The 27,613-nt window shown below is 37.4% G+C and overlaps 1 protein-coding gene across 1 annotated transcript in view; it reads left to right on the forward strand.

Moving 5' to 3' along the window:
- The window catches only part of TTN (titin), a 237,258-nt gene that overhangs the window by 134,406 nt on the left and 75,239 nt on the right, over positions 1-27,613 (forward strand). Inside the window, 51 exon segments of the mRNA XM_054515423.1 lie at positions 3,085-3,135; positions 3,333-3,338; positions 3,777-4,172; positions 4,350-4,625; positions 4,859-5,134; positions 5,287-5,426; positions 5,897-6,023; positions 6,110-6,373; positions 6,479-6,745; positions 6,878-7,141; positions 7,647-7,786; positions 7,915-8,041; positions 8,154-8,420; positions 8,512-8,778; positions 9,241-9,507; positions 9,594-9,733; positions 10,660-10,786; positions 11,541-11,683; positions 13,164-13,287; positions 14,147-14,413; positions 14,570-14,667; positions 14,798-14,966; positions 15,072-15,338; positions 15,478-15,744; positions 15,829-15,965; positions 15,967-16,108; positions 16,200-16,608; positions 16,712-16,836; positions 16,932-17,198; positions 17,836-18,105; positions 18,301-18,603; positions 18,716-19,018; positions 19,383-19,570; positions 19,650-19,764; positions 20,105-20,389; positions 20,674-20,825; positions 20,956-21,103; positions 21,211-21,388; positions 21,483-21,604; positions 21,703-21,990; positions 22,084-22,380; positions 22,493-22,679; positions 23,215-23,330; positions 23,425-23,724; positions 23,969-24,268; positions 24,358-24,463; positions 25,408-25,604; positions 25,691-25,996; positions 26,116-26,394; positions 26,811-27,110; positions 27,215-27,517. Of these exon segments, the coding sequence (XP_054371398.1) occupies positions 3,085-3,135; positions 3,333-3,338; positions 3,777-4,172; positions 4,350-4,625; positions 4,859-5,134; positions 5,287-5,426; positions 5,897-6,023; positions 6,110-6,373; positions 6,479-6,745; positions 6,878-7,141; positions 7,647-7,786; positions 7,915-8,041; positions 8,154-8,420; positions 8,512-8,778; positions 9,241-9,507; positions 9,594-9,733; positions 10,660-10,786; positions 11,541-11,683; positions 13,164-13,287; positions 14,147-14,413; positions 14,570-14,667; positions 14,798-14,966; positions 15,072-15,338; positions 15,478-15,744; positions 15,829-15,965; positions 15,967-16,108; positions 16,200-16,608; positions 16,712-16,836; positions 16,932-17,198; positions 17,836-18,105; positions 18,301-18,603; positions 18,716-19,018; positions 19,383-19,570; positions 19,650-19,764; positions 20,105-20,389; positions 20,674-20,825; positions 20,956-21,103; positions 21,211-21,388; positions 21,483-21,604; positions 21,703-21,990; positions 22,084-22,380; positions 22,493-22,679; positions 23,215-23,330; positions 23,425-23,724; positions 23,969-24,268; positions 24,358-24,463; positions 25,408-25,604; positions 25,691-25,996; positions 26,116-26,394; positions 26,811-27,110; positions 27,215-27,517 (10,860 nt within the window).

A 27,613-nucleotide genomic window follows, 5' to 3' on the forward strand; every position in this document is an offset into this window, starting at 1 on the left:
GTGATGCAGTCTGCAGTGGCACAATTTACCTGTTTTGTGTCAGTGACCAGATAGCTGTCATTTCTGCTACGTTTAACCTACACTGGATTTAAATAGTGTCTAACTGCTAAGAGTGGTTTACTTAGGTTTCTGTTCATGGGTGCTGTTCTTACCTTTGTTTTGTGGTTGTGTTTTAAGTTTCTGTTGTGTAGAGAAGTGTTCTATGTTCATTTTATTTCAGGTATCTTTGTAAAATTTGTCTTAAATGTATTCTTCCTGATTCTTATTCTTATGGATTTTTACTCTCTAAATTACCTATGAAACCTTTGTAGCTGCAGAAAGGCCTGATGCACCATCTGTACTAAAACATAGAGTTAAAATGCCTCCAGTGGAAGAAGAAAAGCCTGAGTCAATTGTGTTGAAGAAGATTTCATTTGAAAAAAGCTTGCATGTGAAAGAGAAAGTAAGTCCTAAGGAGACAGTTCCGGCCATAGAGCCACTTGAGTATAAAATCTCACTGGAAACAGCTGGTGGAATACTGAATTCAGAGACAGAGGAGCAGGAGAAAGTATCTCTTAAATATTTTGTCCTGGCTTCTGAGGAAGAGGAACCAGAAATGACACCTGTAGTTTCAGAAAAGACTGCTCTTACAGGTGAGAAATTTAAAGTTGATATAGATCACATTACTTACACAAAGGAGGAACTACTGCTACCTGATGAGGAAGTGAAATTGATTTCTATAACATCTGAACATGTGGAAAGAGATTCTGGAGAAGAAAGGGAAGATGAAATTGAATTGCTTGTTCATAAGGAGGATGCCATAGAGAAGGTCTCTGAAAAGCTTAGTGTTCTTCATGAAGGAGAGATTCCCAACCATGAAAAAGAAGAAATTGAGTCAACTTGTGTACCTAAACCCAGAAAGCCAGTTCAGCCTAGGGACCAGAAAGGACTTCTAGGAAAAGAGAAAAAAACAAAAAAAGGATTGCAACCTGAAAAATTTCATATTAAGGATAAAACTTCATTTGTACAGGATATCATAGAGGCAGACATAGCTGAAACTTCTCAGCTTAGAAATGAAGATGAGAGAGGAGGTTTTACTCCAGAGAAAGATGAAATTCCTCTTGGTGAATCCATGAAGGGACATGGCATACAAAGTAAAATTCAGAGGCTGAAGCAATCAGGTGGCACAGTACCTGAAATTGCTATAGATAAGATTCTTAACAAAGAAGCAAAGAAAATGGAAGATATTCAAGGTGATGAGAAAGGTAAGAATCTGGATTTTACATCAGCAGAAGTACATTCCTTAGACCTGTCTGAGGAGGCTCAGCCAGGATTGAGAAAAGATGTTGACCTAGAACACCCCACAGAAGATGAGGAAGTTCCTGGAGAAAAACCTCACACCATCTTTAAACCATCTGTTCTTAAGTCAGAAGTAGTAGAAATTAAAGCAAGAGAAAAATGCTCTACAGAGAAAGAAGCTCATTATGAGGAGGGTTTAGGACAATTGTTGACTGAGAAAGCACTCCTAAGTGATAAAAACACAGGCAAGAAGATTTTACCAGAGAAGGAAGAAAAAATTATCTTCAGCACCCACCTAAAAAAAGGCAAAATTAGGCTGTCAAATGCCCCTGAAAGTCTACCTGTGGAAAAAGAATTTGATATCGTGATTACAGGAGGGATGGGAAGTGAAGTTTCCACAGGAGAACATCAAAAGGGAATCATATCTGAGTCAGTAAAGAAAGTTGCTATTCAGCCACCACAAAGTCAAGATGAAAAACAAATTCAAGTTCATACCCTTCCGGATGAACAAAAAGAAACTCTGGCTAACAAAAGCAGAAAAGGTAAAATTGAAGAAAAGCAATCTACAGAAGGTATTTCAGATGAAAAAGCATCACCTGAACATGGCATTGGAAAAAGCACATCTAGTACCATGAAAAAAGAGAAGGGAAAGCTCATAGACAAAGTATCATCAAGCAAAGGGATCCTTGCAAATGGAGAAGACACTCATTCCTCAAGCCTAGGTAAGGTAATAACTTCAAAGAAAGCAGAAGGAGAGAAAGAATACCAGAAATCAGAACCTGCTCACCTGACTGAGCAGGCCTCTGGACCTGAGAGTGAAAATAAGAATTTGGATGCACCTGGAGAATCACGTGAGGTTCTGGATGTTCCAGCAAAGTCTCGTGCAAAGCGAGGTGAGGAAGACTGATGCCAAATTCTTCCACGAAGTGCTTGTACCATTTGCTTCAGGAGAGTGCCACCTGCCATTGTGTTTTAGTAACACCATTCGCAATTCCATCAAGTCTGTCAGCTGGCTTTACTGGCATTCAGCCACTCTTCACATGTTTGTCTTACCTGTCTGTACACACAGCTGTGTGATCACTGTTCATTGTCTTAGTCTTACACTTTTCTGAGACTTCATAAATCGTTGTGTGTGCCATTGTCTTCTCAGCAAAACTCACACTTTTTTCCTAGTATTCATTTTTCCATCCATTGCAACAAAATCTGTCCTGCATTTCATTCATATCATTCTCCCATTAAAAGTATCTTTCATATTTCCCTTCACAAAAAGGTAACCAGAGGCTTCATAGCACAGGTAATATTTTCAAAAGTCAGTAATGATTCATCACAAATTAGGTTACTAACAGGACATCCCTCACTTGTAAAAGTACTGCATTGTCCTGAAATATATATTTAATTTACACAGCTTATATTTTTGTGGTGTTCATTAGTAAAATTGTGTGGGTTTAAAAAAAAAAAAAACCTCATATAATTTTAATAGGCACTTAAACTATTTTGTCAAGGAATGACAGAATTTTACAAATTATGGGCAGGACACCACAATAAGGAAATAGGAGATTTTAAGTTGCCTGTTAGGCTCTGCTGCTGGATAGGTCATTCCCATACTTCAGGATATTGAACTTACTATTGAGATATAAACAGTATACACTCTATAAAAATAGAGATATATTTATATCCTTTCCTCCCCTTTTACGTGTAGGTAACTAAAAGAAGAAAAAATCTGATATATAAAATAAATACTTGTCTTAGTTTTAGTAAGTGTGTTTATTTAACTACATTTCTGATAATCTTGCTGTTCTACTTCAGAGGCCAAGCCACCAAAAGAAGAATCTCCGAAGGGTATCAGTCCAGTCAAAGGTAGGATATTACAAGCAATACCTTGTCATGGTCTAACTCCAGCTGGCAATCAGGCCCCAAACAGCAACTCACTCACTCCCTTATAGTGGGAAGGAGGAAAGAATAAGGGTTAAATCGAGAAAACTCACAGATTAAGCAAAAGCAGAGCACACAAGCAAAGCAAGTTAAGGAATTCACTCTCTGCTTCCCATGAGCAGGGATGTGTTCACCCATATGCAGGACAGCAGGATGTCCTTCCATCCCTTGAAGGGCAAATGTCATAAATCTGAACGCCCTCCTCCTCCCCCCACCTTCTTCTTTCCCTGCTTTATATACTGGACATAACACCATGTGGTGTAGGATATCACTTTGGTCAGTTGGGATCAGCTTTCTTGGCTGTATCACTTCCCAATTTCTTGTGAACTCCAAGCCTGCTCAGTGGTGGGGCTGTATGAGAGGCAGAAAAGGCCTTAGCTCTGCAAGAGCCTCTCAGCAATCACCAAAATATCTATTATTAAGACTGCTCTCAACACAAATCCAAAACATAGCCCCATACTAGCTACTTAGAAGACTGTTAAATCTCCCCCAACAAAATCAGCACAGCCTACAATCAAAAGCAATTAATCAAGACTCGTTTATTAATTTCTGAATCTGAATTACAGCCAAGAAGACACCTTCACCAGCAGATGCAGAAAGAAGGAAACTCAGGCCAGGCAGCGGTGGTGAAAAACCTCCTGAAGAGCCTCCATTTACTTACCAGCTCAAGGCTGTACCACTGAAGTTTGTCAAGGAGATGAAAGATATAGTGCTAAAGGAAGCTGAGTCTGTTGGGTCTTCTGCAATCTTTGAAGTCCTAATTTCACCATCCACTGCAATTACCAGCTGGATGAAAGATGGAAGCAATATCCGAGAGAGCCCAAAACACAAGTTTATTGCTGATGGCAAAGATAGGAAGCTGCATATTATTGATGTCCAGCTGTCTGATGCTGGTGAATATACTTGTGTATTAAAACTGGGGAACAAAGAGAAGACCTCTACAGCCAAACTTATTGTTGAAGGTATTCCCTATTTCAAATTTATCAATAAACTCCTCAAGTTGGTGCTTTGTAATTTTACAGTAGTTGGTAGATGCATGCTTTTGTTTCCCTCAATCACTACACAAATTATATAAGGTATTTCTGCATCACATATTCTATGTATAAAGGAGACAAATCAAAATAATTTGTTTCCCACAGAACTCCCAGTGCGGTTTGTAAAAACCCTTGAAGAAGAAGTGACTGTCATTAAAACCCAGCCACTGTACTTAACATGTGAGCTTAACAAAGAAAGAAATGTGGTCTGGAGAAAGGATGGTAAAATCATCAAAGCCACTCCTGGGAAATTTGCTCTGGGTGTTATTGGTTTGGCACATTCCCTCACAGTCATGGATTCAGATGATGCTGATGCTGGCACTTACACTGTTACGGTGGAAGACACTGAACTGTCATGCTCATCTTGTGTTAAGGTAGTAGGTAAGTAACAAAAATCATGTTCTTTTTTCTCTCAAGGATATTTGGGCTGCTCCAAAATTATGAAAACCTTTTCTCATTGTCTTAGAGTATAAGTGGACAGATATGATTTTTACAGCTATTAAAAGCTTGTTGGAGTACAAAATCTCTTAGTTCTCTTTATTCTTTTTTATGACACGTCTGTTTGTAATAAAAGTCTGCTAAGCTGTTTTCTTGTGTAACTTTTTGTCATGCAGAAGTTATAAGGGACTGGTTAGTAAAACCCATAAGAGACCAGCATGTTAAACCAAAAGGAACAGCTACTTTCAGCTGTGACATTGTCAAGGATACACCAAACATAAAATGGTTCAAAGGAGATGAGGAAATCCCTGCTGAACCCACTGACAAGACAGAAATCTTGAAAGAAGGAAATAAAATTTTCCTGAAAATCAAGAATGCTGGTCCTGCTGATATTGGAGAATATGCAGTGGAAGTTGAAGGTCGCAGATACCCAGCTAAACTGACCCTTGGTGGTAAGGAAGCTTTTATTTGGATTATATTTAATCATCTTGTAGGCCAGTGTTGAAAAACATCTAAATGAACAAACATTAAAGGTAACCTGAATTATTATAAAGCTCTATCAAAACTTGATCTAATTATACATATGTTTATTTGTGCATTGTAGAACGTGAAGTTGAGCTTCTGAAGCCGTTAGAGGATGTTACAGTTTATGAGAAGGAAACAGCAAGCTTTGATACAGAAATATCTGAAGATGATATTCCTGGTGAATGGAAGCTGAAAGGAGAAGTCCTGAGACCTTCGCCTGTAAGCATCCTGGAATTTAAAAAAAAAAAATTTATTTAATTTAAATACTGTGAACAGATTCCTTGAATCTTAATATAAAGACTTGTCATTGCTACTCAGTCCAGAATATATGATTAAAAAAACTGATTCTCTAAGTAAGGATTATATTTTATAAAAGCTAAGTTTTGAAGGCCTTCACTTTCTTAAGGTATTACAGCACATAATTCAAGCAATAATAGAAATATCCTACATACACTGTGGGAATGATTCTGACATTCTGAAGAATTCTGTGGAATGCTGAAGAAATGTACTCCATATTTTAATTATTGAGTCAAAGTATTAACTTTCTTTGAAAAGCAATTTCATTCTTCCTACCTGACTCTTTACTGTATATACAATGTTTATGAAAATCCCTTTATTAAAAGCACATAGCAGCAAGGCATTTGCATTATGTTGGTATTTGTATTTAACCAAGTCTGTCATCTCTCCAGACATGTGAAATCAAAGCTGAAGGAGGAAAACGCTTCCTAACCTTACACAAAGTCAAGTTAGAGCAAGCTGGTGAAGTCCTTTACCAGGCCCTGAACGCTGTCACTACAGCCATCCTGACAGTAAAAGGTACAATGTCCCACAGGGTGTGACACCAGCTTAGACAGAGTTCATGTGGAGCTCGTTACAAATGGTGTGTTGTCTTTTGCTTCCAGAAATCGAATTGGACTTCGCTGTGCCCCTGAAAGATGTCACTGTTCCTGAGAAGCGCCAAGCAAGGTTTGAATGTGTCCTTACCAGAGAGGCCAATGTTATATGGTCTAAGGGCACTGATATAATCAAGGTTGGAGAAAAATTTGACATCATTGCAGATGGAAAGAAGCACATTCTTGTTATCAATGATTCACAGTTTGATGATGAGGGAGAATACACTGCTGAAGTTGATGGCAAAAAGAGCACAGCAAGACTGTTTGTGGAAGGCAAGTGTTTTCTCATGAACAAAAGAACAACAAGAAGATAAAGAATATATCTTTCAGGACTACATTAGCCTTTTTTCTGAATGTATTTCTGTGTCTGCATTACAGGTGTGAGGCTGAAGTTCATATCACCTCTGCAGGATCAAACAGTGAAAGAGGGGGAAACAGCCCACTTTCAGTTTGAGCTTTCTCATGAAGACATGCCTGTGAAATGGTTCAAAAACGACAAGAGACTTCACACAAGCAGAACAGTTTTGATTACTTCAGAAGGCAAAGTTCATAAACTAGAAATGAGAGAAGTAACACTTGATGATATCTCAGAAATAAAGGCCGTAGTCAAGGACTTGAATACACAAGCCAACCTGAAAGTCTTAGGTAATTACAAAAATAATTTGAAATCTGCTATAGAATAAATATTAACCATTTTTATAAGTAGAAAGTGACAAAATATTGACATTTTAGTATATTTGTATAACTAATTTTTCTTATTTACTATGACTTTTGTAGAGGCTGATCCATATTTCACTGTGAAATTACAAGACTACAGTGCTGTAGAGAAAGATGATATTACTCTGGAGTGTGAACTTAGCAAAGATGTGCCAGTAAAATGGTACAAAGATGGTGAAGAACTAATAGCTTCCAACAGAATTTCCATAAAAACGGATGGCTTGCGCCGTATCCTGAAGATCAAGAAGGCTGCAGAGAGTGACAAAGGTGTTTATGAGTGTGACTGTGGAACTGACAAGACAAGCGCCAATATCAGCGTGGAGTGTAAGTAATCATGTCTTCACTAAGGGAAAATAGCAAAACCTTTGTAAACCAGTGTAGACAGACAGACTGTCCAGAAAGCAAGACCAAAAATGTACCTGTGAAAAGCATGATGTTACGATGAATGGCTGAAATATCTACATCTAAAGTTATTAACAGTGATTAAAGGAGACAATATATTTGACAATTACTGGAGAGAGTTACTCTCTGTGTCCAGTCACCATCAGGAAATAAAAACAGTTTAGTTCACTGTAAGAGGTATCTGGGTAAATTATTAGGAAAAATATTCTTACCAAAAATAACTACATTTTCAGACATAGAAGGAGGTTGTAGACAACCCTTGCTTCTTTTTAGGAAGAGGTTAGATAAACATCTACTGGTCATAGCATTTGAATGCCCAAAAGAAAGAAAAGGGAGAGACTTAAGGTACTTTCCAATATTACATTTCTATGGTATACAATTTGTGAGTAAACAGATGCAAACTTTTGAATTTTATTTTTTTTTTTAGCTCGCTTAATTAAAGTGGAGCGCCCACTGTATGGAGTGGAAGTATTTGTTGGTGAAACAGCACGCTTTGAAATTGAAATTTCTGAGCCTGATGTCCATCCTGTATGGAAGCTAAAAGGAGAAACCCTAACACCTTCACCTGTAAGAATTCTTCTTTATTTTTAGACCATCATTTCCAGTAGAAAAACATGATTAATAATAATGTTTTCTGAGTGGCATCTTAGAATATTAATATTTACGGTGGGATGTGTGTGTTTCTTTATCACCAGGACTGTGAAATCATTGAAGATGGGAAGAAGCATATTCTTGTCCTTCATAACTGCAAACTTGATATGACTGGAGAAGTGTCTTTCCAAGCTGCCAATGCTAAAAGTGCTGCTAATCTGAAAGTGAAAGGTACAGTCTGCACTTGGCCAACATTTCCATATGTACTTCAGGTCATCAGAACAAATGTAGTGTCAGAAAGCACTGTATGAACTGATCTGAAAGAGCTCTTCTTTGATTTCAGAACTGCCTCTTATCTTCATCACTCCACTAAGTGATGTGAAGGTCTTTGAGAAGGATGAAGCTAAGTTTGAATGTGAGGTATCCAGAGAGCCCAAGACTTTCCGCTGGTTGAAAGGAACAGAAGAGATCACTCCTGATGAAAGATTTGAAATCATTTCAGATGGAACAAAGCATGCTCTGATTATTAAATCTGTTGCCTTTGAGGATGAAGTAAAATACACATTTGAAGCTGAGGATAAAAGAACAAGTGCCAAGCTAATTATTGAAGGTTTGTTATACTTTGTCTTTCTAGGAAGGTTTTGCATCATATACTTGCATAGTTTCTATTGATAAAATTATGACACGTTATGTTGTTATAGGTATCCGCCTGAAATTCATCACTCCTCTCAAGGATGTAACAAAGAAGGAGAGAGAAACTGCAGAGTTCACTGTGGAACTCTCCCATGAAAATATCACTGTGGTCTGGTTCAAGAATGACCAACGGCTACATACCAGCAAAGTGGTTTCAATGACAGATGATGGCAAATTCCATACACTCACAATCAAAGATCTTACTATTGATGATACTTCTCAGATAAAAGTAGAAGCTATGGGCAAATCCTCAGAAGCTAAACTCACTGTTCTTGGTAAGAATACCCAAAAAATTCACCTGATGTATACTATCAGAAGAGTTTTATTAATAAAAATTAGTAATCAGAAGGTCTTGGGATTGGCCTAAATCTAAATTATGATTTTGAAAATCTAACAATTTGTTTTTCTTCCTTGGGTCTCCATTTACCTATTCATGAAGGATGATTATAATAACTTTAAAATTTCATGCAAAGTTGCAAAGTTAGTGAGTACATACTTAAAGCAGTGCTCTAAAACTCCTAGAGCATCAAAAGAATGTTGTCACTAATATTAGTAATGCCCTGAACAATTTATTAGGTGTTTATTGTTTTCTTTTTTGTAACAGAACTGTGAAAAAGGACTGTATTTAATCCTTCTTGTGGGATATAAACAGGAAATATATTTTATGGTAGAAACTAGTTGTTCTTTCTAGAAGACTAAAACCTCAGACTGAAATATATCTTAACTTTTGCTTGCAGAGGGAGACCCTTATTTCACTGGGAAGCTGCAGGATTACACTGCTGTGGAGAAAGATGAAGTAATCCTACAATGTGAAATCAGCAAAGCAGATGCCCCAGTGAAATGGATGAAGGATGGCAAGCCAATTACTGCATCAAAGAATGTTGTTATTAAGGCTGATGGCAAAAAGAGAATCCTTATTCTCAAGAAAGCTTTGAAGAAAGACATTGGACAGTACACTTGTGACTGTGGTACTGACCAAACCTCTGCTAAACTCGATATTGAAGGTATGGCTATTTTAATGGGCTGCTCTGTAGAAGTCTTTTGGGATCTGCTAGAAACTGAGGGAGTCAATTGTGTTTTTCTTCTCCAGACCGGGATATTGAGATTGTGCGACCACTATACAGTGTGGAGGTGATTGAGACAGAGACTGCCCGTTTTGATATTGAAATCTCTGAGGAAGGTGTCCATGGCAATTGGAAGCTAAAAGGAGAACCCCTGACTGAATCAGCTGTAAGCAAATATTTCATTAATTTTTTTATGTGTGTCTCAACACTTTGCACAGAAGTAGAGTATGAGGGAGGGTGGCCACAGAAACTAAATTTGATTTCCTGCTTTCAGGAAGAGTCACTATATTAAAAATAGTGGGTTTTTTAATTAATAATGTTTTAAATCTAGTACAAAAGTAATACAAAATAGCTAAATAATAAATTATTTTCACATGAAATGGTACATTCTGCATTGTTAACAATACCTAACAATCATGTATCCTAAGTGCAAAGACCATGTGGAATTAACTTAAACACAACAGCATTTAAAAATGCAGGCATCAGATTTCATGCTTTTTCCTGTGGGTTTTGAGTTATATTTGGTTTAAATAGATGTAGATCACATTTCCAAATTCTTTTGCATTTCTGTGACAGCTAAAATTGGAGTAAAATGGCATAGAGCTTAATCAAATATAAACTCCTTGTTGGAAAGATCTAGAAAATAAAGAAACAGTACAATCACAGTTGGCAATAATCTGGCTTCTATGTAATGGCATAAATGTGAATAATACAGAAAGACTGGAAGTGTCATGAAAATCACTGTCTCAATAAAAGAAGGAAATGTCTTCTCAAGGAAAGGTCACAGCACAAGCTGAGCAATTTCTAGTTCCCATGGGGGAACTAGACCTCTGACTGGTCTGCATATATATTTATATATTTGCTACTCAGTCAGCACAGAAATGTGTTGCCTCTTTCCCTTTCCTTCCAACTGTATTAAGAGAGTTGAAAGGAAAGACCTATGAATGAATGTTTATAGGGTATATTTAACTTGGGCGCAAGAGTTGTGAATGGAATAGAAGAAAACAGATTCATGGTATAAGAAGGAGGGGCTCTTTTGTTGAGTAGTACAAAAAAGATACTGAAAAAACTATTTCAATTCTGTTTCTGCAGGAATGTGAAATCAAGGAGGAAGGAAAAAAGCACTTCCTTACACTGTACAATGTACGCTTAGATCAAGCTGGTGGAGTAGATTTTCAAGCAGCAAATGCCAAGTCTGGTGCTCACCTTCGAGTGAAACGTGAGTGTCTTTTAAACTTTAATTAATTTATTAATTAAGTGAAAACATGGTACTCACTGCCTCTTTGGAATGGGTAGCAAATCTCTATACTGTATTGAACCCACAGCAATCCTTTCCAAAACAGCAGCTAAGAGATTAGTTACTCAGGTTGTCTTAATTTTTTTTTGTTAAGGAATGTGCTATGTGTTTTTAACCTTATATATCATTTATTCACATAGGAGAAATAAAATTAAGGAGATGGCCTTGAAGGTTGCTTGATGGTTTGCCATCATATATGCTGTTATGAAATCAAATATTGCAAGCAAAGGCTGTGCTGCATCGAAGTGTCACGTTAGCTGGAAAGGATAGGATAACAGTGACATCTGGGGATAGGGTTAAGAGCTTGATGGACAGGGACAGACTACACGGTTGAAGACCACTTGTTTCCCACTCCAATACTAGCCCTCGCTATTTTGGAAACACATGCCTTATCTAGCCACAGGCATGCAAGGCTTGGCAAGGAGACAGATGCAGAGCAACTTTCCTGCTGACCTTGTTCAATTTAAAGAAACACACTCTGCAAATAGGAAATTGTAGGTGACCAGCCCTCCCCTAAGAACCCAGGGTGGCCTCTTCTATTTAGGGAATTTAAAGAGCAGCATTGCGATGTCTGGCTCTCTTGAGGGAAGCCACCATGGAGATTAGTACGTAAGGGCAGCAGCTCTCTCTTGGGTAGAAGTGAGTAATCTAAAAATTATGTCTTCTCCTTACCAAGCTCGAGTAATTGGCTTGCTGAGACCCCTCAAGGATGTAACAGTGACAGCTGGGGAATCAGCAACCTTCGATTGCGAACTCTCTTATGAGGGAATCCCAGTAGAATGGTTCCTGAAAGGAAAGAAACTGGAGCCCGGTGATCAGGTAAAAAAACTAAACTTTACTTTTTCTCATGTTTCCTCCTCCTTGTTGTCTTTCAAGTCTCTTCCCCTGCTTTGTTTCTTATTTATTCTCTCCCAGCTGAAGTACTAAGGCACAGAAGTATTTTAGTACTGCTGTGTCAAATGCTAAATCATCCTTAAATCAGATACAACAGTTTTTCCCAGAAATTCCAGTATTCTGGAATGCTACAATTATTTATCATACAAAGGGAAACAAAGGTTCCAAAATATCAATCATTACAACAGTGATTTTGTACCTGATTCTGTTGGAGACTCAGCCACAAGGATACTGAATAATTTTTACTCAGATTACCTGTGGTTACCGTGAGAGGATTTTGAAAGGTGCTATCAGGAAAAGCCTTTATTTCTCCTGAATGCTGAGTTGCAGTCCAATTCAACATATAAGGGGATTAAGAGGATTCAAATTCCATTTCAGGCATTTGTTCTGGCTCTCCAGATAACTCTCTGGGCAGATTTGCTTGTCAAGCTCTTCTCACTAGCTATTTTTAACAGTTCATCAAGTGCTGGCTCTTAACTCTGAGATCTGAGCAGCCTGGAATGCATTCAATTTAATGTTTAAAGTTAATGATAGGGGAAATAAATAAAGAAACGTAAATTAATAGATTAAGAAATGGAAATAGATATTACTGATTGTAAGACTTCTTTTTCACATACTAGACCCAAAAAAGTAATGCAAATTCAAATAAAAGTTGGAAGCTTAAGACAAAGTAAACTTTCAAGGCATTGCATGAACTAACAAAGTTTCAGAACCTGTAATAATGCTGCTAATAATACTTTGGTACAGATTACTATTTCTTTTAGATACAATTTTTAATTTTTTTTTCAGGTTTTGCTAGATCTTTCTTAGCTTTAAGAAATTTGCATAAATAAATATTTAATTTTAAAAAAATGTAGCAATATCAATACAGATCATTATGACAAGGGACCCTATTAAGGACACATAAACAAAGTTGAAACTCAGCACATGAATCATGAAATTAATCAAGATAATTACTTCTGAGTTTCAGAATAAAAATGTGAAAAGCTATTGACCAGTGCAGTGGATTGATAGTCATGACTGCCTGGCAAGAAAAATATTAATAATAAATAGACAAATTGGCATTTCCAGAGAAGTGTATGTGGGGGGTGCCAAACCTCTTCATAGCTGAAAAAGGTTTTCCTTTACATGTAGCCAGCAGTAATGCCAACTTTTCCCATAAATTTGCTTTTTTTTTGTATTTATTAATACCTGTTCAAAATAGACATCATCTCAAGTCAGTCCCAAAATCCTCAAAATTTTGAGGACTGAGTTATATCTAGTATATACAAAAGGAAGTTGTCAAAACTTCACGTGAAAGTGGACAACCGAACTCCACAAATCATAAATAGCATTCTATTTCATGAAATATTTCTTAAATACTTGTTGTAGATGTTCACAGTGGGGTTTTTATGTATTTTGTAAGGTTGTGACCCGTGCTGAAGGGAGAGTTCACACACTTGTTCTCAGAGACGTCAAGTTAACAGATGCAGGAGAAGTATCACTGACAGCAAAAGATTTCAGAACTCAAGCAAATCTTTTTGTGAAAGGTAAGTCAGTCATTTTAGTTAAACCATAACATTATTGTTCCATTCATGCTTCATCCTGGAATAGGAAACTTTGATAAATACACATTATTTTATCAAAGAGTGGTATCGTATATACAATATTCAACTGGTAGATAACTTCCCTGATTAAAAAATCAACCTACATAAAATCTCTTCACAGAAGAGCTGAACAAGGGAGAACACTGGAAATGGGTCAAATCTGGGAGATAAACCAGTTCATTAGGACTTCCAGGGCTTTGCTGCAGTCTTGAACATTCAATTGGCCTCAAGAGGACCCACAAATACCATCCTTTGTGGCTCCCAGTGGCTTTTTCTGTTCTTTTGAATATCCAGAAACCTGTCAGAGTATAACTGCTCCATCAGGCAAGGGACAAGATAACATTGTCTGTACACCCACTTGTACTGCTTGCAGGCTGGGTTTTGTTTCAGAAGGAAAAGAACTGCACACACTGATCCAGTAATTCAAGGAAAAACTGAAAAAAAACCCTAAGCATTCTCTGAGCTCACAGTATAAGTTTAGAGTCTCTGAGATTACATGGGTATGGTTCAGCTAAAGAAATTGAGTTGCAAGGCTTTGTGATGATTTTTAATTAAAAACCCCATGGACGAGGATATCATCCAGTCTAATCTTATAGTAGGCTGAAAATGAGGAAATTAACCTGAATTAACAAAAAATGTCTGTTTATTAAAAATAAAAATTGTTTTAAGAAACCTTCAATAGGGACATCTAAGAGCCTTTTTGTCAAGGAAAATTAGTAAACAGCAGAGGATAGTTCTATGCAAGCAGAAGACTGCCTGTAGTTTAGATCTTTTCTACCAAAACTGTATCTGTTTCATTTAGAACCCCCAGTTGAATTTACTAAACCACTTGAGGACCAGACTGTTGAAGAGGAAGCCACTGCAGTACTGGAATGTGAAGTCTCCAGGGAAAATGCAAAAGTTAAATGGTTCAAAAATGGAGAAGAAATTCACAAATCAAAGAAGTATGATATCATTTCTGAAGGCAGGGTCAGAAAACTTATCATCCGCGGCTGCACATTGGATGATGCAAAAACATATGCCTGTGATGCTAAGGACTTTAAGACATCATGTTTCCTCAATGTGGAGCGTGAGTAATTCACAGTTTTCTACAAAATGTCTGGGTGCTGTAAAGGCATTGTACAAGTGTCTATGACTGGCAGTAGTATCAATGTTGGCAATTTTTTTACTTCTCTAGCATAACTTGCCTCTACTAAAAATTTAAAAATTTTCTATTCTCTTACAGCTATTCGTGTCGACTTCCTTAAACCCCTGACTGACCTTGAGGTTAAAGAAAAAGAATCTGCTCGATTTGAATGTGAAATTTCTCGTCCAAATGTCAAGGTCTGTAGTGACACTTTTTAATCTCAGTTACTCTTTCAGCTAGAGGGGAAAACTGTGATCTATTGCTATAAAAGAACACACTGAATTTATGATGGGTATGTTTAAACCATGTTAATTTGTTCTGGAACAGGTGAAGTGGTTTAAGGATGGCATGGAAATTAGAAAAGGCAAAAAGTATGACATAATTTCTAAAGGTGCAGAACACATTCTTGTCATCAGTAAATGTGTCTTTGATGATGAAGCTGAATATTCCTGTGAAGCAAAAACAGCTCGAACTTCAGGCCTACTTACAGTGATAGGTAAACACAGTGTTTTCGAATCTAATATGTGAACAATAAAGATGTGAGAGTGTTTTTTTTTTTTTTATGGCAGGCTTTAATCATCTTTTGAAATTCTTTTTGCAGAGGAAGAGGCTGTTTTCACAAAAAATCTTCCTGATCTTGAAGTAAATGAAAATGACACTGTAAAATTGATCTGTGAAGTTTCAAAGCCTAATGCTGAAGTTACTTGGCTTAAAGGAGATGAAGAGGTGCCTGATGGTGGCAGATTTGAACACATTTCTGATGGTAGAAAGAGAATTCTTGTTATACATAATGCTCATCCTGAAGATGCTGCCAAATATACTTGCAAGCTCCCAAGCTCTAGTACAACAGGAAAACTTACTGTACATGGTAAGAGTACTTCTTTGGTGGGCTTGTATCCTGGAAAAAAAAATTAAAACATTTGAAAATCAGTAATAATATACAATTTGGTTTATTGCATTCACAAGTAAAAAATAATATATATATCTACAAAAATGTTTTCTTTCAGAACTTGCAGCAGAATTTCTTACCAGACCACAAAACCTTGAGGTGCTTGAAGGAGAAAAAGCTGAATTTGTCTGTTCAGTATCCAAAGAAGCCATTACAGTACAGTGGCTAAGGGGTGACACAGTCCTGGAGCCTGGTGATAAGTACGACATCATTTCAGATGGCAAAAAGAGAACACTTGTGGTTAAAGAATCTGTTCTAGGAGATACAGGAATGTATACTGTCATGGTTGGTGAAGCTAAAGCTACAGCACACTTAGCAGTGATTGGTAAGTTTTATTTTATCAATGTGTAGATTTGTTACATTCTTTATACTACATGATGTCCTATTTCTTCTGTTTTCTCAATTTCAGAAAAACTCAAGATTATAACTCCTCTTAAGGACCAAGAAGTTACTGAGTGTCAAGAAATTATCTTCAACTGTGAAGTCAATAAAGAAGGTGCCAAAGAGAAGTGGTACAAAAATGACGAGGCAATATTTGATAGTGCAAAAGTACATTATTGTTCAGAAGGGTGTAGTCTACACTCTCAGAATCAGAGATGCAGAGTTGAAAGATCAAGCTACCTACACCATCTCACTGACAAACCAGAGAGGTGAACATGTAAAAAGCTCTGCTGCCTTAAAAGTATTAGGTAAATAATTTGCACTACATTAAAATTGTTTCATCATTTACATTCCATTTTATATGAAGTTGTAAAAATGTTTGCCTTTTTGTTGTAACAGAGGAGGATCTCAGAATTGTTGAGCCCCTTGAAGACATTGAGACCATGGAAAAGAAAACTGTCACATTCTGGTGCAAAGTCAATCGCCTTAATGCAACTCTCAAATGGACAAAGAATGGAGAAGAGATCACATTTGACAGGCGTGTTTTGTACAAAATTGATAAATTCAAGCACTCATTGATCATTAAAGACTGTGGGTTTGTAGATGAAGGTGAATATACTGTTACTGCTGGACAAGACAAATCAGTTGCAGAGCTTCTCATCACAGAAGCACCAGCAGACTTCACTGAACATCTTCAGGACCAGACTGTCACTGAATTTGATGATGCTGTCTTTACATGCCAGCTTTCCAAAGAGAAAGTCAGTGTAAAATGGTACAGAAATGGAAGAGAAATCAAAGAAGGCAAAAAGTATGTACATTTTATTATGCTTCTGAATGTGCTAAACATGCTTGTTTTACTTTATTGCTTTGTCTGGAAACTAAAATACTGCCTATTTTTCTCCTCCATAAAGATACCAGTTTGAAAAGGATGGAAATCTGCACAGGTTAATCATAAAAGACTGTAGACTAGATGATGAGTGTGAATATTCCTGTGGAGTGGATGACAGGAGATCTAGGGCAAGACTTTTTGTTGAAGGTATGTGTAAAATTGGATGGGATTTATTTCAACATTATTTGATAATAGTAGAAACAATTAAAAAATAATACTGAATAAATCAACATTTATTTCAGAAATCCCTGTTGAGATTATTCGACCACCACAAGATATTTATGAAGCTCCTGGTGCAGATGTCATCTTCATGGCTGAATTGAACAAAGATGGTGTGGAGGTCAAGTGGTTGAGAAACAACATGATTATCATCCAAGGTGACAAACATCAGATGATGAGTGAAGGAAAGGTCCACAGGCTGCAGGTGTGTGACATAAAGCCCCGTGACCAAGGAGAATACAGATTTATCGCCAAAGACAAGGAAGCTAGAGCTAAACTTGAATTAGCTGGTAAGTTGCTTGTTTTCTGCTCCTTTTATAAAATCTTAGATTCATGAACTTAGTTTCTAACTAAATTTATTTTTTGCTCTTTCAAGGAGTTGAACTAAAATGAATACACAGTCAGCCTGAGAAAAGTGTTGAACTATTTGAGGATTGTTTAACAAGTCTGTTAAACTATGTGAATATGAATTTAAGGAACAAACCTTTTTTGTTATTCCATGCTGATCCAGCTGTTGAGGAAAACCCATCACTTTTCAATGTGTATTTGCCAAAGAGCAAGATTTAAGATTAAAGAAACTTAAAGCTTTTATTTAAGTCACTAAAAGCAATGAAAATTATTTGGCCTACTCATTTAAGTCATATTAGGTATATAATTCCTAATTTGTCTATTTTACAGAATAGTTAAATTAGTTCTCAAAAAGCAATTCCTTCTTTCCTGATTTTATAGGAGGACACAGTACATTTCAACCAGCCTGTATTTTTTCTCTGGAGTTGTTCTACGAGTATATGAAGGCTTTCCTTAGAGTTTACACAGCAGATCCTTTTACTTTTCTGTGTTAGAGCTTCTTTACTGACTGCACAAATATATCAATTTTTGCATACGTATATATGCAAGTACTGAACTTTTCACATTCATCTTTCTTAGCTGCACCTAAAATCAAGACTGGTGATCAAAACCTTGTGGTTGATGTTGGGAAACCTTTAACTATGACTGTCCCATATGATGCCTACCCAAGAGCAGAAGCTGAATGGTTTAAAGCAGGAGAAAGTCTGCCCACAACAACTGTTGATACAACAACTGACTGCACTACCTTCAAAATTTATGAAGCAAAGAAATCAGATAAGGGAAGGTACAGGATTGTGCTTCGAAACAAACATGGCCAGGCAGAAGCATTCATCAATGTAGAGGTCATTGGTAAGTACTCGTGTTATTAAAACCTTGCTTACCATTATTTCACAGAGTAAAAAGCCATTATTGAGGGGGAAGCCCTCTGCTTCCCCTCATGGGAAAGCTGCAGATCATATTGAGGTCTCCCCTCAAACTCCTCTTCTCTAGCCAGAGGGAAGAAAATCGATGCAATGCCCTGAAGTATTGTCATATCTTTAATAGATGTTCCAGGTCCAGTGAGAAACTTGGAAGTCACTGAAACTTATGATGGTGAAGTTGGTCTCGCATGGCAAGAACCAGAAAGTGATGGTGGAAGTAAAATCATAGGCTACGTTGTTGAAAGACGTGATATCAAGCGTAAGACCTGGATTGTGGCCACAGATCGTGCTGAAAATTGTGAATACACTGTTACTGGACTTCAGAAAGGAGGAGTTGAGTACCTCTTCCGTGTCAGTGCACGAAACAGAGTGGGCACTGGTGAGCCAGTGGAAACAGACACACCTGTGGAAGCTAAGAGCAAATTTGGTGAGCAGAAGTTACAAAAAACTCAGTGTTTGATGGTTGTGTGGTACAATTTCTAACAGTAGAAGAACCTACATGTCTTTTTTTTCCTTTTTCCTCCTAAAATAAAATGCAGATGTTCCTGGTCCTCCTCAAAATGTAGAAGTTAGTGATGTGAACAGGTTTGGAGCGACACTTAGCTGGGAACCGCCTGAGGATGATGGAGGATCCCCGATTACTGGCTACGTTATTGAACTGCGTAACAGAGGTACCATCAGATGGGAGCCAGCTATGGCCACAGGAGCTGATGAACTGTCAGCTGTCCTGACTGATGTTGTGGAAAATGAAGAGTATTTCTTCAGAGTAAGAGCTCAAAACATGGTTGGAGTTGGCAAACCAAGTCCTGCTACACGTGCAGTAAAAATCATGGATCCAATTGGTGAGTATGCAAAGTATATATAATTATGATTGCATTATGAGACAGTAGTATTTTGGATGCCATTTGTGCAGGAAAGTTTAACTGACAAACATCTGTGCTACAAATACTGTGTACAGTTATATTTTCCCTATTCCCTACTTTTGTCCTTCAAACATAGCAGGAATACCTTGCTACCGCTTGGTTTAGTAAGAACTGCAAATAATTTTTTTCTCTGAAGTTAGGGTACAACCTCAATTTTAAAAAATCAGTTTAGAAAAAGCTAAGCAAAGGCTTTAAAAACTGTACTGTAAGATAGAAACACTTAATTTGCCGAACGATGCTGCTTTATCAGTTGCATAAACCTGTCTCAATTTTTTTTTTTCAGAGAGACCAAGTCCTCCCATTAACCTTGAGCATTCAGATCAAACTAAGTCATCAGTTCAGCTCACATGGGAACCCCCTCTTGAAGATGGAGGAAGTCCAATCTTAGGCTATATTATTGAAAGGCAAGAGGAAGGAACAGACAAGTGGATTCGTTGTAACCCAAAACTAGTACCTGCTCTTACTTTTAAGGTACAATGTTCTCTTCATCAACAGGTAAAATGTGCAGATAATTTTTAATATGAGGTAGTAAATGATTGTGTTTTTTTAGGTCACTGGATTGAAACAAGGATCCAGTTATTACTACAGAGTCTCAGCAGAAAATGCAGCTGGTGTGTCTGACCCAGCAGAGGCTATTGGGCCATTAACTGCAGATGATGTTTTTGGTAAGCCGCATGCCATTTTGTTTAATCAATTAATCAGATAAGGCACACAATTAAAGTGCACCTTGTGGGTAATATGTGTATTTTTCACCAGATAACTGGTACACCTTAGGCATTTGAGATCATGAGCTATTTCTCCTCCATTATAAATTTTGGAGGTAATTATCTGTACTATGAGATAGAGGCCTGTTAGGTTGCCTGAGGAGCAAGGCATGACCTTTTGTCTCCTGACCTACCTCTGTGGAAAGTGAGAGGTAACAAAAAGAAAGAAAGGCAGAGAAGATCCCTAAAAAAAAAACCATCTCAAGATAATTTATTGAATCCTCTTTCCATTCTATTTCAGTTGAACCTACAATGGACCTAAGTGCATTTAAAGATGGGCTGGAAGTTATTGTACCAGAGCCAATCAAGATCCGTGTTCCCATAACTGGGTACCCTGTGCCAACTGCCACATGGTATTTTGGTGACCAAGTCTTAGAAGAGGGTGATCGTGTAAAAATGAAGACCACTGCCTCCTTTGCAGAACTCGTAATTACTCCGAGTGAGCGCCCAGACAAGGGAATTTATTTCTTGACATTAGAAAATCCTGTGTCATCTGTTACAGGAGAAATTAATGTTAATGTCATTGGTAAGTGGACATGTATATATTTTAGCAGTAACATTCCCCATTTGTCTTGTTAAAATCTAATTAGGTTAATAATGTATAATCTTACACCATCCAACCAAGTATATTAAAATATTACTAAAAACTAAAAATCACTCCTCAAAAAACCTCTTTTCTAGTTTTCAATATGTAACTTTGCTGTTTAAAGAGGAATGACTTAACAAGACTAAGTCTTCTGGTAGATACATTACATAGAGATCATCTATCAAACACCAATTAGAAAATAATAGTATTTCTGTGACTTCTAGCTTGTCCAAGTGCACCAAGAGAGCTCAATGTTTTAGAAGTACTCAAGAGTACAGTGCAGCTCGCATGGGAACCTCCAGAAGATGATGGTGGAAGTCCAGTCACTGGCTATATAATTGAAAAACGTGAAGTAAGCCGGAAAACGTGGAGCAAAGTAAGTTCATTCTTTCTCATTTGAATTTCTATATTATTTTCACATGTGCTACTGAGTTTTTTGTCTTATTTTTGTAATCACTCTTTGGAAATAAATTTTAAAAACACATTGGAACCTTTCTTCTCTTTAGGTTATGGATCATATTGTTGACCAAGAATTCACTGTACCTGACCTCATCCAAGGGAAAGAATATTTATTTAGAGTTTTTGCATGCAATAAATGTGGCCCTGGAGAACCTGCATATATTGATGAACCTGTAAATATGTCAGTACCAGCAAGTAAGCATATTTGAAATTTTGCTGATTTTCTTCAAAGTAAGGTATAAAAATAACATATCTTCCTTACACTGGTTTCTAAGACCCCACATGTTTTTAATTTTTAATAGCGGTGCCTGACCCACCAGAAAATGTTAAATGGAGAAATCCAACATCAAAAGGAATCTTCCTAACATGGGAGCCTCCCAAATATGATGGTGGTGCACGCATTAAGGGTTATCTGGTAGAAAAATCCCAACGTGGCACAGACAAGTGGGAGATATGTGGGGAGCCTGTTATTGAAACAAAGTAAGTAAATCAACCCAGTAGATAAATCCTCTTAACTAATTATGCCATCGTCTTGGCTCTAAATATGTTAATTTTTTTTCTTTTTTTTTGACAGAATGGAAGTAACAAAGCTCCAGGAAGGAGAGTGGTATGCTTATCGGGTTAAGGCTTTGAACAGAATGGGAGCAAGTAGGCCAAGTAAGCCAACTGATGATATTCAGGCCATTGATGCAAAAGGTAACTACTTCACTTGCTAAATTGCCATAGCTGCTTTATTTTTACCAGTCTCTGAAATACTGTTTCTCTAACAACATTTTCATTCTCTCCTAAATCAGAGGCTCCAGAAATTTTCTTAGATGTGAAGCTTCTTGCTGGACTTACTGTGAAAGCTGGAACTAAAATTGAGCTGCCAGCTAAAGTAACTGGAAAGCCTGAGCCCCAGGTTACTTGGACCAAGGCTGACAAAATTTTGAGACCTGACAACAGAATCACCATTGAAAGCCAGCCTAATCATTCTACAGTCACTATTACAGACAGCAAGAGGAGTGACAGTGGAACCTATATCATAGAAGCTGTAAATTCCAGTGGACGTGCTACTGCTGTTGTTGAAGTTAATGTTCTTGGTATGCATATACTTTATGTTATTTATATAAATCATTAGTCATGTATCAAGGTATGCAAGCAGAAAATTAACATTCACATCTTGTTCTCTACAGATAAACCTGGTCCACCAGCTGCATTTGATGTAACAGAAATCACAAACGAATCCTGCCTTCTAACCTGGAATCCTCCCCGAGATGATGGGGGTTCTAAAATTACCAACTACGTCCTTGAGAAAAGAGCTACAGACAGTGAAATATGGGACAAGTTGTCATCAACTATTAAAGATACAAAGTTCAGAGCTACCAATTTAACTCCTCATAAAGAATATGTGTTTCGAGTCAGTGCTGAAAACATGTATGGTGTTGGGGAGCCAGCACAGTGTAGCCCCATCATTGCCAAATATTCATTTGGTTAGTTAATTAAATTAATGATAAATTATTACAGTATTTTAACAGGAAGGGAAAAAAAAACTGACTGATGGTTTTGGGTTTTGTTTGTTTGTTTTTTAATGAATTTATACAGATCCGCCAGGCCCTCCAACAGGTCTCAAGCCCACAGAGGTCACTAAAGATTCAGTCACTTTAACATGGAATGAGCCAGATGAAGATGGTGGCAGCCCCATAACTGGCTACTGGGTTGAAAGATATGATCCTGAGCAGGATAAATGGATAAAATGCAACAAAATGCCAGTGAAAGATACAACATTCAAGTAAGACTATAGTCACTTTAGGGTGAAATTGATCACAGAGACATAAAAAATTAACAGTAGCTTTTAAAATAAGTTTTACTTTGTTTTTATTTTTTCCTAGTTTCTCTAAGTTTTGATCCAACTACCCCTGGTAGCTTACTTTTTAAATTAGTTTTAATGAGGGGTATCTTTACAGAAGAATTTTTTTTCTTTGAAATGTTATGCTAAATAATTCCTATGCTTAATAATTCTGTAAGGTATTCTAACATGGCAGAGACATGGTCATCCCAAGTATAAATTTACCAAAATCCTTAGGGTTTTTTTTCTCCTGATACGCTCATTAACTAAAAACCATGGAACATGCAAAAATCCAAGATAGTTCTCAAAACATTCATTCAACCATTTTAGTGTTGACAATGTGTTGACATCATTAGCTGTAATTTGGATATTTTCAGATTTTCCAAGTAATCTGTGGTATAAATAGTGGAGAGAATGATGTTTTAGAAATTAATTAATGCCTGGGTTTCGTTTAATCAAATTTAATTTTTATTTCCAGAGTTAAAGGTCTTACAAATAAGAAGAAGTATAAGTTCCGTGTCTTGGCAGAGAATCTTGCAGGACCTGGAAAACCAAGCCGGGAAACAGAGCCAATCTTAGTGAAAGATCCAATCGGTACAATAAACGCATTTTTTAATGGTTTAATTCAGCAACAATAACCAAAAAAAATTGTTATCAATGACATAATTAATACTGGACTCTTGCCTAGATCCACCATGGCCTCCTGGAAAGCCAACTGTGAAAGATATTGGCAAGACATTCCTTACCCTGAACTGGACAAAGCCAGAACATGATGGAGGGGCAAAAATTGAATCTTACGTCATTGAGCTGTTAAAGACTGGAACAGACGAATGGGTGAGAGTAGCTGAAGGAGTTCCAACAACGGAACACTTCCTCAAAGATCTTATGGAGAAACAAGAATATTCATTCCGTGTGAGAGCTGTGAACAAGGCTGGCGAGAGTGAGCCCAGTGAGCCCAGTGACCCTGTGCTGTGCAAGGAGAGGCTCTGTGAGTACTGTTTCATGAACGTGCTGCTACTGCAAATACAGTCTCTGACTTTAATAAAGCCCCACGTCTGTCTGTCTTTGTAGGTCCTAAATGAACTCTTGGAAGGCTTATGAAATACTAAAATCTGCCCTGCTTCAGTTCAGGAAATACAAAGTTTTGATAGTTTTGGTGTATTCCCTGTCTTCCAAGTTCTTTTGTGGGAATTGCAACATTCTGGTTTATTTTTTCTTTTGCTATTTTGCAGATCCTCCTTCACCACCCCGATGGCTTGAAGTTATTAATATTACTAAAAATACAGCAGATCTTAAATGGACAGTACCAGAAAAAGATGGGGGTTCCCCAATTACCAACTACATTGTTGAGAAAAGAGATGTAAGGCGGAAAGGCTGGCAGACAGTTGATACGACAGTGAAGGATACCAAGTACACAGTAAGCCCACTGACTGAAGGCTCGCTCTATGTGTTCCGTGTGGCTGCTGAAAATGCCATTGGACAGAGTGACTACTGTGAAATTGAAGACTCAGTGCTTGCTAAAGATACTTTCAGTAAGTTTTGATTTGCTTACTGAGTGATCACTAGCTCACATGTCATTAATTCATAGTCTTCTAATATGTGCCTTTTTTTTTTACCTTAGCAACACCTGGGCCTCCATATGCCCTTACAATTGTTGAAGTGAAAAAAGGCCATGTTGATTTGAAATGGGAACCACCTAAGAATGATGGTGGCAGACCAATTCAAAGGTAAGGTGATTTTAAGTTTGTGTAGGCTCCTGAAGATAAACATCTTTAAACAAGTGAAGACGTTTCTCTCAAAATATTTAAATTTTAAATTGAAACATTTTATATTAAAAATATGTGGATAGATTTAAGAGAAGCAATGAAGGGCTTGATTTTAAAATTTAGAAATGATGCAAATAAAATACCTAATGTGCCTGAACAGTGAATGTGTGTCAACATCCTTAAAACAGCATATAATAATTAGGAGCTGTGAAAAAAAAATAATGTGAAATGTGACCATAGCCTCTAGTTCCTGCAGAATAATAGCCACTTAAAATCATCTAGCACGTAGTAGGCTTGTATTTTCCTTCTGCCTTTGTTTGTCATTCAAACTGTATACATTCAGCTAAAATGAGTCTTTTCAGATAATTTTCTTCTTTATAACACTTTTCAAACAGACTGTTTTACTCCTTCTCAGTCACAAAAAGCACAACAAACAACTACAGAGATCTGCCTGAAGAAACAGAAGTCACTCAATTTGCATTACTTTGCCATAGCCTGTCCTAAGCAGATTTTGACAGCCAAGTAACAGTATCTTGAAATATTCTCAATGGACTGACCACTGAGATCCAAACTAGCAAAGATACAAATATAGCTTGGAGGTTCTTTTGCCTCTGCAGCTCTCTATAACCTGAGAACACAGTTCAGTTCAGTTCTAAAACACAGAACAAATTTCAAGAATTGACAGTCAGACCTGGGTCTGTCAGTGATGTCAGCCCTATTAGGGGCTGAGACCCACTAGTACTAGGTGGCTAAAGTGTGAAGAAATTTAATTAAATCTATTATCCATTATTCTCTTTACTTTTCCACTGTCTAAGCTAGTCTAATCTCTTTTAATCTATTTTCTTGAAGAAGTCTGAAGTGTTCCTATTTCAAGTGCCTCATAGTATTTTCCCCAATCTCTTCAGATATGTTATTGAAAAGAAAGAAAAGCTAGCTACTCGCTGGGTAAAAGCTGGGAAGACATCTGGTCCAGATTGCAATTTCAGAGTGACAGATGTCATTGAAGGTACAGATGTACAGTTCCAGGTCCGTGCAGAAAATGAAGCTGGATGTGGTCATCCCAGTGAACCAACCGACCTCATTCATATTGAAGATCCAACAAGTAAGTAGAATAATACAGTGTATGAATTTTAGAAGCAGTCTACTGTTCTGGGAGGAAAATCACACCATACTTTTCCATTTCTGCAGGCCCTCCTTCACCTCCTCAGGATTTACACGTCACAGATGCAGGCCGAAAGCACATTTGCATTGCATGGAAACCTCCTGAGAAGAATGGTGGAAGTCCTATTATTGGATACAATGTGGAGATGTGTGAAGCAGGAACAGAAAAATGGATGCGAATCAATTCTCGTCCAATTAAAGATCTAAAATGTAAAGTGGAGGAGGGAGTTGTTCCAGACAAAGAATATGTGCTGAGAGTCAGAGCTGTCAATGCTGTTGGAGCTAGTGAGCCATCAGACATCTCAGAAAAAGTTGTTGCCAAGGACCCAGACTGTAAGAATAAATTCCTTTTTCTTTTCTTTTTTTTTTTTTTTTTTTTTGTCAGATCTGCATAACTGAAAAACAGAAGGGTGTTTGGCAACTTTCTGATAACATTATGCTTACCTTTACAGGTAATCCAACCATTGATCTACAAACTCGTGACATTGTTGTTGTTAAAGGACAGAAGCTAAGTATCCCTATACCCTTCAGAGCTGTTCCATCCCCAACTATAACATGGCACAAAGATGGCAAGGAGTTGAAAGCTGGTGACAGAACAACAATGAAGAGTGACTATACCTCTGCATTGCTTGAAGTGATAGACAGTGTTCATGCTGATGCTGGTGTTTATACTATCACACTGGAGAACAAGCTGGCATCAACAACTGGATCAGTCAATGTCAAAGTCATAGGTAACTATGTTCTTCCATTCTGAGAAATATGCTTATCTTCACTTGGGCCCTGCAGCTGACAGAAGACAGGGCTAGAAAGAAATGGCTTCTGCCAGGTAGAAAAATCACTTCAAGACATATGTAGATTGATGTTATGAAGTCCCATGAAAAAACGCTTTACCTCAAGTTGCTCTAACTATTCAGTGACTACTGAAAGCCCAATTTTTTTGAGAAGTTAGCATATAAATATAAAAATTATTTAAGAATTCTGACTATTTTTCATCTTTGGAAGCAGAAGTTCATATAGATGCTGTGTAGTCCACACTTGTGGTCTTTGCTTTCTGCAAAGCAAAGAAATGAAATATAATTTCATATTTATAAGAATACACTTCCACGTCTATTTAATTAACTAATTGCTTCATTCTTATTTAAAACAGGTCCACCTGGACAGTGTAAAGACATCAAGGCAAGCGAAGTAACCAAGAATTCTTGCAAAGTATCCTGGGAGCCTCCAGACTTTGATGGTGGTACTCCTATTTTGCATTACGTTCTGGAACGCAGGGAAGCTGGTCGTAAAACATACATCCCAGTCATGTCTGGTGAAAATAAGCTTTCATGGCAAGTCAAAGATCTTATCCCAAACTGTGAATATTACTTCCGTGTTAAAGCTGTCAATAAGATTGGAGGGGGTGATTATCTTGAACTAAGAAACCCAATCATTGCAGAAGACCCAAAACGTAAGTTTGTCTTTCTGTTAAATAATCTAAAAATCTGATTTTTAAATAAAATCTTCATACTCTCTTTTCTCATATGATCCTTCTTTTGATCTACTCTTTCACAGAGCGCCCAGATCCGCCTGTCGACCTTGAAGTCCATAATCCAACATCAAAATCAGTAACTCTTACATGGAAACCACCCCTGTTTGATGGGGGAAGCAAGATTATGGGCTATATAATAGAGAAGCTTGCTAAGGGCAAAGAGAGGTGGGAGAGATGCAATGACTATCTGGTACCCTTACTAACTTACACGGTGAAAGGCCTTGAGGAAGGAAAGGAGTATCAGTTCCGTGCTCGTGCTGAGAATGCTGCTGGCATCAGTGAGCCTTCTCGGATTACTCCTTTTGTGAAAGCTGTGGATCCTATTGGTATGAATTGTTCATTAGATCATTTATATTAATTGCCATATATCCTCAGACATATTGAAAGATTCTACGCTTCATTTCTCATTCTTTGTTATTACA

This window comes from Molothrus ater, chromosome 7 (genome assembly GCF_012460135.2).
Source record: "Molothrus ater isolate BHLD 08-10-18 breed brown headed cowbird chromosome 7, BPBGC_Mater_1.1, whole genome shotgun sequence".
Taxonomy (NCBI): Eukaryota; Metazoa; Chordata; class Aves; order Passeriformes; family Icteridae; genus Molothrus; species Molothrus ater.